Source organism: Balaenoptera borealis (genome assembly GCF_965194805.1).
Source record: "Balaenoptera borealis genome assembly, chromosome: 1".
NCBI lineage: Eukaryota > Metazoa > Chordata > Mammalia > Artiodactyla > Balaenopteridae > Balaenoptera > Balaenoptera borealis.
Genome location: NC_138860.1, coordinates 159,160,698 through 159,175,212, shown reverse-complemented (window position 1 = coordinate 159,175,212; position 14,515 = coordinate 159,160,698). Strand labels below are relative to the sequence as shown.

At 53.8% G+C, this 14,515-nt stretch overlaps 1 protein-coding gene across 1 annotated transcript in view; it reads right to left on the bottom strand.

Annotated features, from left to right (window-relative positions):
• SLC2A1 (solute carrier family 2 member 1) overlaps positions 1 to 12,196 on the bottom strand; it is a 28,636-nt gene extending 16,440 nt beyond the window's left edge. Inside the window, exons 1-2 of the mRNA XM_082352545.1 lie at positions 11,940 to 12,196; positions 346 to 441 (exon numbers count right to left, since the gene is read on the bottom strand). Of these exons, the coding sequence (XP_082208671.1) occupies positions 346 to 441; positions 11,940 to 11,957 (114 nt within the window). The 5' untranslated portion in view covers positions 11,958 to 12,196. The remainder of the gene's footprint in view (positions 1 to 345; positions 442 to 11,939) is intronic.
• Positions 12,197 to 14,515: the final 2,319 nt, after the last annotated feature.

The following is a 14,515-nucleotide window of genomic DNA, read 5'->3' as shown; positions in this document are numbered from 1 at the left end:
GCACGAATGCAGCATCACTACACCGAACACGGCTTCAATTTTTACAAATGTCTGTGTCGGGTGGGAGGTTGGTCGAGATGACCTATAAAGATCCCATGGTTCTGTGGGCCCCAAGATTCCAAGGCCAAAGCTAAGAGTCTCTAACCCGTTCAGGGCCAGAATATTGGCTGGTAAGGCAGATGGTGAGTTGATGTAAATGACTGCAACGTCCAAGAGGCAGGGTGAGCGTGTGAGCGCGCGCGCGTGTGTGTGTGTGTGTGTGTGTGTGTGTGTGTGTGTGATGCGGGCGGGGGTGCACAGCAGAGCCCTCTGGTCTCGAGAAGCCTAGGACGGCACAGCACTCACCTTCTGGGGGGCATTGATGACTCCAGTGTTGTAGCCAAACTGCAGGGAGCCGAGCACTGCCCCTCCCACAGCCAGCATGAGGCGGCCCGTCAGCTTCTGCAGAGAGAAAACCCCACACTGTTAGAGGCACGTCAGGCCCAGGTTACTAGAGGGCAGGGCCTGGGCTGGCAGGTTCCCTTGTTCAGATAGCTTGCCTGACTCCTGGCACCACACCAGCCCTTCTCTGAAGAAACCTGGCCACTTCCCGACCTCAGGTGCCCAAACCAGCCCTGCCAACTTCTAGACACTGGGCTGGCCGGACTCATTCCTGGGGAGAGAGGGTAATTAGGGTCTTCCCCCTCTCTGTAGCCAGGGCTTGGCAGTCTCTGGGGTCTCATTCCCCTGTTGAAGCCATGCCTGGGGTTGAGGTGGCTCCAGACTCTCTGACTGGGAGGCCCAGGAACCAATGCAAGGGGGGCCAAATTACGTGGGAGGAGCGGCATAGATGGGCGAAGTGCCCTGGATTTGGAGCCCAAGATGCTGGCTTCTAATTCCAGCCCGTCTGCCTCCTTGCTCTGTGAATTCCAGCAGGTGAGTCCCCTTCCCCACTCCTCCCGGACCGTCTGTTTGCTTGTCTGCAAACCCTCGCCTCCATTCACAGGGCAGATACTGAGGCAGAGACAAGTTCCAGCTCACTCAGGGGTCTGCAGAGAGCCAGGCTGAAGCTCGGGGCAACCATCCCCAGACCACGAGCTTCCCAGGGTTGTCAGGACACAGATGACATAGCAGCCAGGAATGTGCTTTGGAAAAGTACACGACACAAGGCGAGTAAGAGTGCTGGGTCAAGGTGTTTCCAATGGGCAAAGGGCTGGGGGAGAAAAAGGGCAGTGGGATTCTGTCTCCTGGAAGCCAAGGGCCGGAGGCAGCAGGAAGGGAGGAGGCCAGCAGGCAGGAGGGCCCGGGGAGAGCAAGGTGCCTTGCTAGGGAGAGGACTTTTGTTTTCTTTTAAAATGAAGAAGCCAAGATGTATGACAGTTAAGGCAGGCCCTTAACTGACCGAAAGAACGGGGCCTGGGGGGAGGGATGCCAGAGAAATGACGGGCGGGCATTCACCAGGTGCACGACACCGGGCTGGGCACTGGAGGGGAGGGGTGTAGGCACAGATCCTGAGCTGCACCTACCTGTGGAGGGGAGAGCCTCAGCTTGGCGATGGCCTTGGTCTCCCCCCCCCCACCCCCACCCCTGGAACCCAGAAGCAGCCCTGACTTCAAGATCCTCACAGATAGCGCTGGGCTTAGCTGTTAATCAGACACATTCCTAGTATGGTCTTTTCATTCTCTAGAAGCCTCAGGCCAACGATTGCGAAAGCTAAGGTTCTCACGTCAGAGGCTAAGAGGAAGGTTTCAGCCAGCAGGAGTTCAGAGCCCATTCCTTGTCAAGGGAGAGCTGGATCCTCCCTTCCCACGGGCTCCTTCCTGGCCAAACTCTGGACATTCATCCTAGACGCTGCGGCTTTCCTCCCAGCGGGCTGCACTCCCTGTAAATCCTGTCTGTCACGGCCCACCCTGCCCAGCACCCCTCAGAGCCTCCCTCTCAACTCCTTAGGGAGCCTTCAGACCCAACGCTGTTGGTTCCGAGTGGGTGGTGAGCACCTGACAGACCTCCTCTGGTGGGCCCCGGCCAAGCCCAACTCCTCGGGTGACCACTGGGATTAAGTAAGAGGATGTCACAAGGACGGCACGACAGCGGCTGTTGAACCCCCATGTGGGGGCTTTCTGCCTGGTGAGTCACAGGCGTCACGGCTCAGGGTTGGCTTTGAGGTTGGCCATCGTCTGATACTAATGGTATACAAGGTATATATTTTTCTAGTACACACTCGAATAAATATAAAACTAGCAATGCAAACCTATGATTTGAAAAAATGTGGCATAACTATATAATGGAGTACTTAACAAAGAAAGCTCTTTAGGTACTGATTTGGCATACTCCCCAAGTTATATTAAGTAAAAAGCAAAGCTTCAGAACAGTGTGTTGTATGCTACCCTTTGTGTGGGGGAAAAAAAAAAAAGGCTAGGATGGGGGAGAATATACACATCTACTTCCTTAAAAGAATGCACAAGAAAGGTAACAGTGTACCTTGGGGATCTGGGTGGCAGAGGCAGGGTAGAAGGGAGAATTTTAATTTTATATCCCTTTGTACACTTTTGAATTTTGAACCACATGAATGTATCACCTATTCAAAATATTTTTTACAAGCCCTGTGGTTTCATATTATTTAGAACACAGCAATTTAAATAAAAATAGAAGTGAAAAATGATACAGATGATATGCGGATCTGGTAAAAATCGTGCCCTTGCATGAATGCCCTCGCAGAAGGGGCTCTGCTGGGGGGCAGTACTATTACTACAGCCCTGTCTCCAGTCTGGCTCTGGTGTGCCAGGGGTCTCTGGGCCTCTGAAGTCAGTCTTGGGGCCCTGCTGAGCAGCTGTGCCTCTGAGAGCGGGGGCTGCTGGGAGCCAAGGACAAAGCCCTCTGCTGGACTTTGCCACTTGGCAGGTCAAGGTCAAACTCTGCTTTAGAAAACCTGCCTACCCACCCGCTGGGTTATATCCACATCCACCCAGGCAGGCTGCTGCATCAGGACCTACTAAAAGGCTCAGTGACTTGTGCCCCGGGCCCCGGGCCTGATATCAAGGAAGAGGCATCAGGTCCATTGGGAAGGGGAGGCTAGTGTGGTCTGAGCTTCAACCGGGGCACTGCGGGAGCCCTGCAGGGACAGACTTGTAATTTTGCCTGGGACAGTCAATCAAAGGTGGGTTCCTGGGAGGTGATACTGGAGTTGGGCCGTGAAGGACATGCAGGGAGTCTGCCAAGTGGAGAAGCGGTGGCAAGACTGCATTCCAGGTAGACAGAACAGTACGTGCAGGGGGAAGAAGGGGGGGGCCTGCAAGGCCGGATCTAACGGGGTGCTCAGTGTGGCTGGATGCTAGATCCAGGGGAGGAGCATGGCCCCCGCTCCTGGGTAGGCAAGCGGCACCCACCACCTCTCGCCCCACCGCACCCACCGCACCCAGCACGCTCACGACAGGACTTGGAATCAGGAGGCCCAGGATGAAAGGCATCGAGCTGCTTCCCTCACCTTGGAGTTGGGATATGTGGTAGCCCTGACTCTGGGTCTCAGTTTCTTCACATAAGAAATGGGGATAAGAGTGCCTTCCCTTAAGGCTTGCTGTCAAGCTCTGCGTCATGGAGCTGGCAGGGTTCACTCGAGAGGTGTTTGCTGAATCAAGGAGGGATGGGAAGTCCCCATGGCACCATCTCCCCTCACCAGTCCCGTGGCTGGAACTGAAAGGCGGTGATGAAGTCCATTCATTCAACATGTATATATTTAGGTGCCAAGCTGATGGACTAGTTGGTGATGCCTTAAAGAAGGGGTACAAGCCCCACAGCTCACGGCTTTCTTGTGGAAGCCTTTTATAGGGGTGGAGGAGCAAGGGAGAGTCCAGAATCTGGGACCACGGCCGCCCATCACCACCCCTGGGGATGGGGCTACCTCCTAGAACATCCCGTGCTGTTCCAGGCCTTTGCCCTTGCTGTGTGCTCTACAGTCTCCAGCTTCTGCTCCAAGCAGTTGGGAATACCCATCTGCTGTCTACCCACCACACTGGGAACTCCTTAAGAATGGCACCTAGGGTGCCCAGAGTAGGGTGCAGCGCTGAATATTTGTACAAAGCAAACGTGTCACTTCTGAAATTAGCTTTTTGGGCAGAACTGGCTCTGCGTGTATCTGTTCTCTGAGAACAGTGTCCATCCTAACAGATTCGAACTCGGCCATGTAGCAAAGCCAGGAGGAGTACTGGAACATCAGCTCTGAGAGCTGGAGACAGCCTAAAAGTCACTCTCCAGGCCCCCACCCCAACCCACAGGGCTGTGGAGGAAAGACCTCTGACCCGAGTTCAAATCCTGATTCTCCTAGGGGTGCCCCAGGCTTCACAATTCAGCAAGTGCTTGGGCTCAGGGTCCTGCACGAGGAGGCTCTCACGCCCTCACCCCTCACCACCCCATCCCAATTCTGGGGGTCCTGAGGCCCACTTAGAGCTCTCCTTCTCCCAGGAAGCCACTGATGAGGTGTTGGCTTCAGAACCTCTCCTCCCACACACGGGGATGCCGGGTGGCCTAGTCAGGTCATGTAACTTGCCAAGCACCGTGCGTGGCCTTTCGACCTGCGTCCGTGGGCCGGGCCTCTCCCTGGCACGCACTCCGGCTCCGGGCTCTCCCAGTCAGTACTGGCGGAGGGAGGGCATGTGGCCACACCACTCAGAGGTAGGTCACTCCCAGTGGGAGGAGGGTCCGCGAGGAGGGTCCTGGAGGCGGGATGAGCCAGATGTCACTCACATCCTTTCCTCCTCCCACAGCTCCTGAGTAGCCCTGGGTGCACTGGAGCATGGGACAAGGACCTTGTAACTGCGTGGTCCCCAGTTCTAAGCAGGGTGGAGCAGGGGTTTATGGGATCCGTGACAGCTCCCTTTTTATTTATTTATTTATTTATTTTTTACTTTAATTTTCTAAGATTTCATTTGAACAAAGTTCTGGGAGATGAAAAAAGAAGCCCAAGAAACTGCAGAATTGCTGTAATACCCTCATTCGATTGATGGGGAGCCTAAGGTCAGAGGGTAGGGGCCCAGGATACTCGGCAAACAAAAGCCAATTCTGGGACTTGAGTTCTTTGGATTCCTGGACAAGGCGTTTTACCCTCTGAACTCTTCCAGCCTGTCAGGTCTTTTCAAGAAGAAGAGTAATAACCATGTGAAGCCTGACCTTCAAGTGACCTCAGGCATTTACTCCTCTCAGCCATCTTCTTCAAGTCCTCCAGTGATGTCAGGACTTCTGCATGGCTGAGCCTCCCCTGCACCCCGCAGTGGCCCTGGAGGCAGAAGGTGCTCGTCAGTCTTCAAAAGCAGAGAGGAGAGGGAGCTGCCGCTTTTATCAGCACCAGCAGCACCGGGCAGGCCCTAGGCAACGTGCCAGGGGCTGCATCCACATCCTGATTTAACCACCATCACCAGGCTCTGGGGGAGAGATGGCTCCCACTTCACGGATGAGAAAACGGGAGACTCAGAGAGGAAAAGGCGGATGATCAGGAGGCCTTCAGCTGCTGGAAGCTTCAAACTGAGGGGTCTCTGCTGCCAAACCCTTCCTGCTCACGTCCTCCCCCTGCTTCCGGGTACTGGTCCCCAAAGGAAGCAAGGTTTCTATCTGCTCCTTCCTTCCTATGTAGGTCAAATTCCGTTCCAGCAACTCGCTGGGCCTTGCCCAGTTTGAGCCAGGACAGCCCAGGCCCAAGCTCAGAAACCTCTCGGTCGCTTGGGTAGATTTTGCTTTAAGCCCAGGTTGGTCAACTATGGTCCGTGGCCAAATCCAGCCTGCCAGCTAAGAATGGGTTTTACATTTTTAAGTGGCTGGGAAAAAAAAAAAAGGAAGACTAATATATTGTGATACATGAAAATTGTATTAAATTCAAATTTCAGGGAAGTTCCCTGGCAGTCCAGTGGTTAGGACTCAGTGCTTTCACTGCTGTGGGCCTGAGGTTCAATCCCTGGTTGGGGAACTAAGACCCCACAAGCCGTGTGGCTCGGCCAAAAAAAAAAAAAAAAAAAAAAATTCAAATTTCAGTTACCATTAATAACATTTGATTGGAACACAGCCATACTTGCTTGTGAAGACTATATTGTTTATGGCTGCCTTTGTGCTACAACAGCAGACCATATGGCCCACAGAGCCGATGATATTTACTTACAATTTAGCCCATTACAGAAAAAATTTGCCCATCTCTGCACTCCCAGGTGCTCTGAATTGCCAAGTGCAAACCCAACACACGAGCTGCACAGGACTTTTCAAAGCCTTCCAGGCAAAACCAAATCATCTTCCAAAAAGGTGTTAAATGCAAACAAATGACTCCCTGAGTCAGCACCCGGGCATCTGGAGAAGCTGACACCCCAGAGAGGTACCCATTCAGCGGAGAGGTGGGCACCAATTTGACTATGATAAGAGTAATTTGATAAGACCATGGGAATATGTAAAGGTCCCCAACACTCTCAGCAGACAAGTTGAAGTACCCCACTTGTGTGACCTTGAAAAATCCTCTTCCCCTAAGACCTCCTGTTCTCCATAAGAGAGGTTTCCTAAGAATAAGAAATTATATTACTAAGGAAAGACAATACCTGAGTGCATGTTCCCAACACTATTCTAGTCAATGGGGATTCAGCAATAAACTCAACCGAATCCCTGCTTCATGGAACTTGATATTTTAGTTGGGGGCTGGCAGCGGGGGGTAAGGTGGAAGAGTAGAAAATAAGTACCTAAAATACATCAGGTGGTGAGTGGTATGAAGAAAGAAAGTGATGAGGACAATCACTTAATTCTTAATCACGGTGGGACATCTTGTAATGGAATATATGCAGCTATTGGAAAGAATGCAACACATCTGTATGTACTTGATACGAAAAGAGTGCCAGGTAAAAAAGCAAAGTACTAAACAACGTATAGAATGTACATTTTGTGTAAGGAAGGAGGAGATAATGAACTTGTATAATGGCACTTCCTCATATGTGCAGAGAGAAACACTGCAAGTATTGGTAGGTGACCAGGATGGGCTGCACTGGGCTGCACAGAACTATGTAGAAAGTGTGATCCAATTACACTAAATTCCATTTACAGGCACACAAATACACATGCACAAAAAGAGGTCTGTGAGGGTAAACACCAAACCATTGCAACTGGGAGAAGATGTTTACTCTCTTACTTTGCATGCTTCTCTATAGTTGGCTCCATTACAGTACTTCTGTAATTAAAAAAAAAAAAAACCCTGCAACCTGACCTAGAGAGGTAGGTATTATCCCTGTTACAGTTGAGGAAATTAGCTCCAACAGGAGCTGTGGCTGGTCTGAGGTCAAATGGTAGAGCTGTTTCTGGTGGAGCCCTTTCCTCCTCACTCCCCAGTGCCAAAATAGTGGGGGTGAACTCTGGGCTAGGCGCTCTGGGCAGATGACCTGTCCAGCAGAGGCCTCAGTAGCCAAAGGCTCGATAAGCTGGGGTCTGGCGACAGCTCTCTCCCCTTCCAGGGTACCAAGGCCCTGGGGAGGCAAAAGCCAGCAAGGTGGTGGTGCTGAAGTCTTAGAAAGGGTGAACACTGCCCTCATTCTGCACGAGTTCAAGGTCTGGGAGCCCTGCTCCGTTACTGCAAAACCCCAATGTTTATGCATTAGCTATTGAGCTACTCCCTCCCTGGCCTGGAGGCTGGATGGCAGAGCCTTAGGCTCCACTCCATGCCTCCCACGGAGGAGGCCAGAGGCCGGTAACAACTGGAGGTTTGTTTTGGTGACCAGGCCTAGACACAGCCTCTCTGAGCCCATAGTTTCAACCAGGAGCCTTCTCAACCTCTACCATTCTGGGACGCAGGTTACCAAACTGAGTGGCTTTGTCACCTCTCTGCCCAGGAGTGAGGTGGGGGAGGGGTGAGGTTGCAGGTCCCAAGCCAATGCTGCACACCTCCCCTTTGTCCCAGGCCTCCCCAGCTCTGCCAGCTAGGGTGGGAGGGGGAGACAACTGGATGCCTGTACCCTTGGAGCTCGAGCAAAGCTCTAGGCCCTGACATCCTGTGACCAGGAGGCACTGGGTAAAGCTGAGCTCCTTGAAGTCACAAGCTGATTACAGGGGGATTGGGGGTTGACCCAGCTCCAGGCCAGGTAGGGTTGGTCCCGGAACGGCTCAGCATGGGACAGGGATCATCATGGAGATGTTTACGATGTCCGTACACCCAAACTGGACGTGCAAAGGGTCCTTCCACTGAAAATAGCCGCCACCCTGCTTGAGGGCACTGGGCAGTCTCGCCACAACCACCATGCGGAGTGAACCTCCATTTTACAGGGAAGAAAACCGAGGCTCTGAGGAAGGCCACTTCCCCAAGGTCATAGTCTTATGAGGATGTGTTTTGTTTCCATTCACAGAAGGCTTTCAGTTGTCAAATTATATCTAATCCAACTATTAGACTGCACCCAGAAAGAGGTTGGAACGTCTGGGAGTCTGGGAACTCCTGCTCATTTGGGGTGAGTGGAAGGTGGCACATAGGACAGGGGTGTGCAGAAAAGAACATGTTTTTTAAAAAAATACTGAAGAACATCTCAAATTTTTTGTGACAGCCTTATCTTGGCTAAGCCTTTTTCCTTCTCTGGCCTCAGTTTCCTATTTGTCAAACAGAGGGCTGGGCCATGCACGGGAAGGTTCCTTCCTGCTGGGGACTTTTTTCCTTTATCCTCTTATGCCATCCTAGAAAGGCTGGCAGGTGTTTTGTGGTGGGAGGCTAGTATGTGACCTTGGAAAAGTCATTTTCCATTGGACTGTGACATCATCATGACTTGTTATCACCCTCACAGGGGAGGCAGGGCAGCCACATCGGTTGACCCATCTCTGGGCCTGGCACTCTCACCCACGGGCTACTCTGCAAACCAGCTTCCTGACAAAACCCCTACTGGAGAACTAGCCAGCGGGAACTTTAATGATTTACCCAACCAAGCGATACAGCCCGGGCATCCTGGGACTCCCCAAAAGCTCATGTTGCCCGAATGCCAGACTTCTGGACAGAGGCTGCAACCCAGGTAGCAGGTCACCTGGGGCCCAGGTAGGTGCAATGCATCCTGGGAATCCAGAGAAACAAGGGATATCTATGGAGCATCCATGGGGACAGACACATTTATTTCTGAATTCTTACAGACACTCTAATGACGAAAATGACATCATTCTGCAGACGTGGCAACTGAGCTAAGCTGGAATTCAAAACCACAAATGCAGGACTTCAAAAGCCTATGCTCTTCCGTACCACTGAGGGGCTGAGGAACCCCACGGGTTTCTCATTTCTCCTTTGTCTGGAGGGCGGAGCGGCAGAGTCCTGGGGCACCACTGGGGCGCCAGGAGGGACTAGTTGGGAGTTCTTCACAAAGGGCTGGGTGAGACATCTGGGGGCAGGGCTCACCCTCATCTGCTGCCCAGGACGGAGCATGAGCAAAGCGCTGGCTGGGACAGGAGGGTCTTCAACCTGTCTCCTCCCTACTTCCTACTCAGTTAAACTCAGCACAGTGAGACGCAGAGGAGCACGACAGAACGCAGGAAAGTCAGCTGAGTCAACTGAGAAGATGAGGAGGAACACAGCCGAAGGAACTTCAGAACTAGACACACCTGGTTTTAAGACCTTGGGCAAGTGATATAACTTCTCCAGGCCTCAGTTTAACCTCTTGCACAAAAGGGCTGGGCTTGCTGAGTGAATCAGCAGCTCCAAAGGAAAGAGCTTTTTTCTACAATGTATACAGGATGATTCATAGAAAGTTCAGCAAAAAAATAAAATAAAATAAAAAATAAAAATTTTTTACTATAACTGTTATCTGTATTTGTCTTTTGAAATTTCTACTTTATGTAGACATACAATCTATTATTATAACAGTGCACATACATGAATTTATAAATACAGGTAAACCACTGGGAAGGAGGTGCTCCAAAATTATTTATTGATGGAGCCGGCAATCAAAAGTTTGGAGGGTACTGCATGAAAAACACCTACCTGCTACAGAAATGGCTGGCACATGGGCACCCTGGAAGTTAGGCAAACTCTCTCCCCTCGGCTCAAAATTCAAGAAAGTCTGTGGTGAAAAGGGATAGTGTAGACTGAAAGCCCTTTCTGATTGGCCTGGGTTCAAATCCAGTTCAGCCACTTACTAGCTGTGTGACTTCAGGTAAGTTACTTCCCTTCTCCGAGCTCTAGGCCCCCGAACCAGCAGAGCTATATATGGAGGGTCAGTGACACTGAAAAGCATTTGAGCCCAGAGCCTAGTGAACTACAAGTGACTGTTGACTTTCTCCTCCACTTTTCTGTCTCCTCTCAGAATATTCACTTATCCACTCAACAGATGAACACCCAGGTCCTGCATCACATGCTGAACAGACATTTCTTACCCTTGAAGGAGTGAAAAAAGTTTTCCCTCTCTTACAGTGAAACTGAGGCCCAGAGAGGTTAAGTGACCTGCCAGAGCCCTGAGGTAACACAGCAAATATTTAAGCTTTGCAGTGGCAACGTTCTTACCACTAGCTAAAATAGCTTCTCATCTTATTTTTATTTTGTTATATCCCAGCATAATGGCTCACCTATGACTGTCAGGAAATGTGTTCTGGGCTCAGGGTCTCCCTTCAGGCCAGGGCGGGGTGGTGAAGCAAGTTGTTTGGATTCATCAGGCATAAAGGAGCCTTTTCCCGCTGAGGGTACAGCCTGGCGTCACTGTCACGCACCTCACCGCCCAGCCAAGACCTTGCTCAGTTCCACCGGACACCTCCACAGCCCATAGAAAGGGCAGTGCAGAGTTCAGCGCTAACCCCCCATGCCAGGTGGAAAAACGGACATCCTCGTGCCTTCCCTGCCGAATTTCAAAGAAAAAAGTCACTTGAAAATATTCTATAGAAAGGGGAGGAAGGGAGGGAGGAAAGAAACAATGCCCTACAACACACAAGGTGGGGTCCAATAAATATTTGTTGGAAAGGAACCGTTCTGGGAAACTCACAAAGATCCCCTGTAGGACAAGTCCGTTTACAGATGAAAAAATGGGATCGTATCTAGGCAGTTGTTTGCTCCCGGGGGAAGGAAGAGTCCTCATATATTCAGTCCCGCGTCCCTCAGCTCCCTGGCCCGCGCTACTCCCACTCCACTCCAGCAGGGGCCCCTTCCCGACCCTCCGCCCCCCCGGGATCGCGTCTGCGGCCCCTGGGGTCCTCTCTCCGTCAGGCCCTCACCAGCTCCGCCCGAGCAGGGAAACGTGCCACCTCAGAGCACATCTCCCCGGGTCTTGGCAAAAGCTCTGGGGCCTGCACTACGCGGAAAGAAGGGCCTCGGAAGTCAGGCTTTTCGCCTCAACCCTGTAGCCAGGCACCCTGGGGTTGGAGCCCGGGCCTTAAGAGAGTGCCCTCCGCCTTGGAACCCCGGAGGACCGGCGCGGGGACTGCGCGAGGCCGCGGAAAACGCCCAACACCAGGCCGCGCGCCCAGTGTGGCGCCCAGGAAAAGGGAGCATCTGTTCCGAGCCGGCCGAGCGGGGGCGGGTCCCTCCTCCTCAGAGCGCCCGGGCCGGGGCCCGGCCGGGGGCTCGGCCGGCTCAGCCAATGGGCGCCGCGCTCGGGCCCCCTCCCCCGCCCCGGGAGAAGTCGGAGCTGGGCCGCTGCTGAGGAGATCGTGAGCGACGTGCCGCGCCCGGGCCCTGGGTCCCCCGGCCCTGCGGGGCCGCGTGGACGGCGCGGCGCCCCCGGAAGGAAGCCAGCTACTCAGTGCGGGCGCCAACAACGCACGCGGCGCCCACGCGCCGGCCAGATCCCGACCCCATCCCCGCCCGCGTCCCCGGCAGCGGCAGGGCGCTGCGCTCCAGGCCCGCGCAAAGCATGGCTCTGAGAGGCGCGCCGCCGGCCCCGGGCGCACAGAGCGTCCGGGCCGCCGGGGAGGCCCGGGGAGGCCTAGGCCGGCGGACGGGTGACCGGGGGTCCGCGCCTTTGTTCCAGGCGGGGAGGGCCCGCGGGCGCGCGACTCACCTTGCTGCTGGGCTCCATGGCCGCGCTGTGCCGGTGGCTCTGGCAGCGCTGGGTGCGCGGGCGGCGACGGGCGGGCGGGCTGCACTCTGCGGATCAGGCTCCGGCTCCGGTCCCGAGACTCCGACTCCGACTCTGACTCCGGTCGCTTGGCCTCCCGCTCCCTAGCGAGCTAGCTCCTGGGACCTGCGGCCCACGATCTGAACGCTCGCTGGGGTTACCTCTGAGCGCTGGGACGTTCGCGTTTATAGGACCCCAGCCATTGGCTGGCGCGGCTGGGGTGCGCGGGGGAGGAGGGTTGGGCAGAGCCTTGGGGGCGGGGACTGGGGCACGTCCGGGGCGGGGCTCCGCGGGGAGGGGGCCAGGGCCGGGGTAGGGGGGCGGGAGGGCAGGCAGGAGGGCGTCCCGCGGGGACCTGTCTGTGGCTGAGCGTCTCCCCTGCTCTCTGGGTCCCGGGAGTTCCCTCGCTGTGTGACCCTCAGCAAGTGTGCGCACCTCTCTGAGCCTCGGCGGCCTGTAGCAAAATGGAGGAGCTCGTACCGGCTGTGAGACAAAATAGGAGCGGCATAAGGTAGCGCTTAAGAGCAAGGACTGGAGTCCTCACTCCGCCACCGGATAACTTCGGGAAACTAGCTGTAATGATAGAACCACCTCATAGGTTTGTTATGAAGATTAAGTGAGTTAATATTTGTAAAGTGTTTAGAACAGCTTCTGTTACGTGGTAAGTGGTATTTAAGTATTTGTTAGACTACGGGAGGTCTCGCTCCGCGATTTTCTCCCTTCCCCTCTCCATCCCCGCATTCCTGTTTGTAAGCCAAGCCTTGCTTTAGCACAGGCTGGGCCCTCTGCCTGGAAATCTATGCCCACCTCTTCTTTGCACTTTAATATCACCCCCTTTGTGAAGCCTTTCTCCACTCCTGACAGTACATGTGACTCTATGGTGACAGGTACGTGTGAAAAATATGAATGGTAGGAACATAGGAGAACTTGGGTTTGAACCAGCTCCACTGTAGACCACCCCTCAAGTGATCCTAGGCGGCAAGGTGCTAGCCTATGAGGCTCAGCTTTCTTCTGGGTTAAACGGAATGAACATGACCACCAACTTCATGTGCTATCATGAGAGATACAATGTCCAGATAAGCTCATGAAATACTTAGCACATGCTTACTCGCGGTAAGTCCCCCTTTAGTGGTAGTGGTATTATTTCACCTTATTTCATCTGATTTCACCTCGTTTCTTCTTCTAGACCCGTGTCTTACATGAGATACAGTGAAAGGAAAGACCCCCCAGTCCAAAGGTCTGGACAAAATCCTGAGGTTGGTTTGAGGGTCCCTTTCCGTATGGAGGGGCCCAGGGAGGGGCTACTTTCTGTTGGGAAGGAGGAGCCTGAGCTGACCCCATGACCCCTGGAGTCCTCTGTCTGGGCTGTGGGTCCAGTGCTGGCCTTGGGAGGGGGCACCCTGGCTGACCAAGAAGCCTGCCCCTTCTGGGCACACCCCTGCCCATGGCTCCTATTTCTGTGGTCTCCCAGCTGCTCAGCCTGGAAAGCTGAGGTCCACCTCTCTCCTCATCTGGTGCCAAGGGCCCCTAAGTCCTGTTGATTTCACCTTCTGTACCACCTCATCCTCCTTCCCTTCCTTCTGTCTGCAGGGCCTCCAGCGCCTCTGGCCTCGTGTCCTCTAGTGCTGACCCTCACTCTCCTGTTCGTATGTCCCACGTTGCCATAGAGGCAGCAGGGTCCAGCCTGGCTAGCAAGGCCCTCAGGGCAGCAGTTTACAGGCTCAGCCTCACCCCTCACACCAGCACTTTCCACATCTGTACCTTTGCTCAGATTGTTTCTTCTGCCTGACTCCCTCCACCTCACCAAGCCAAAATGCTTCTGATGGCACAAAGCACCCCTAGAATGGGGCCCCTTCCGGGAAGTGTCCCTGAGTCCTCCAAGAGCTTGTTCTCTCCTTTACCCTTTGATGCTTCTTAGTGTGCTGCAGTCCTTTCTGTCTCCCTCCAGACTGAGCATCTTGAGGATGGCTTCTGTAGCTGAGACACAGGGGTGAAGGAGTGAAGGAAGAAGGCAGGAATGAATGAACATATGAGCAGCTAGTCTGCCTGTTTCCTGCCAAGACCAGTGTTCCCTTAAGTACCTTTTGGGTTTTGCCACGTCCCTGCTCAAAGTCTCTCCATCGCTCCCTGTTTCCGAACACATCCAGTCTACTGCGTATGCCTCCTCCCAGCTGTGGGTACACCCCACCCAGCTCATGGGGCACACTCACCATCAGGCTCCCTTTCCTTCTCCAGGCCAGCCCTGTGCTGGCCACTTCCCCAGGGACAGAGGCAGGCAAGCCTATTGCTAGCCTTATGGAGCCCCCAAACTGGAGAGGATGAAGCGGCGAGATGCACAGCAACAGTACCAAGTTGGGTGTGCATGGTTAAGAATGTGTATGGGAGAGAACTTGTACTACAAAGGAAGGAGAGGGAGTGGAGAGAGCTTCAGGAAAGGGAGAGGGCAGGCTGAGCAGGGTTTAGAAGGCTGAATATGAGTTCACCAGGTGGGTCAGAGGGAAGGCCATCCTTGGCAAGGG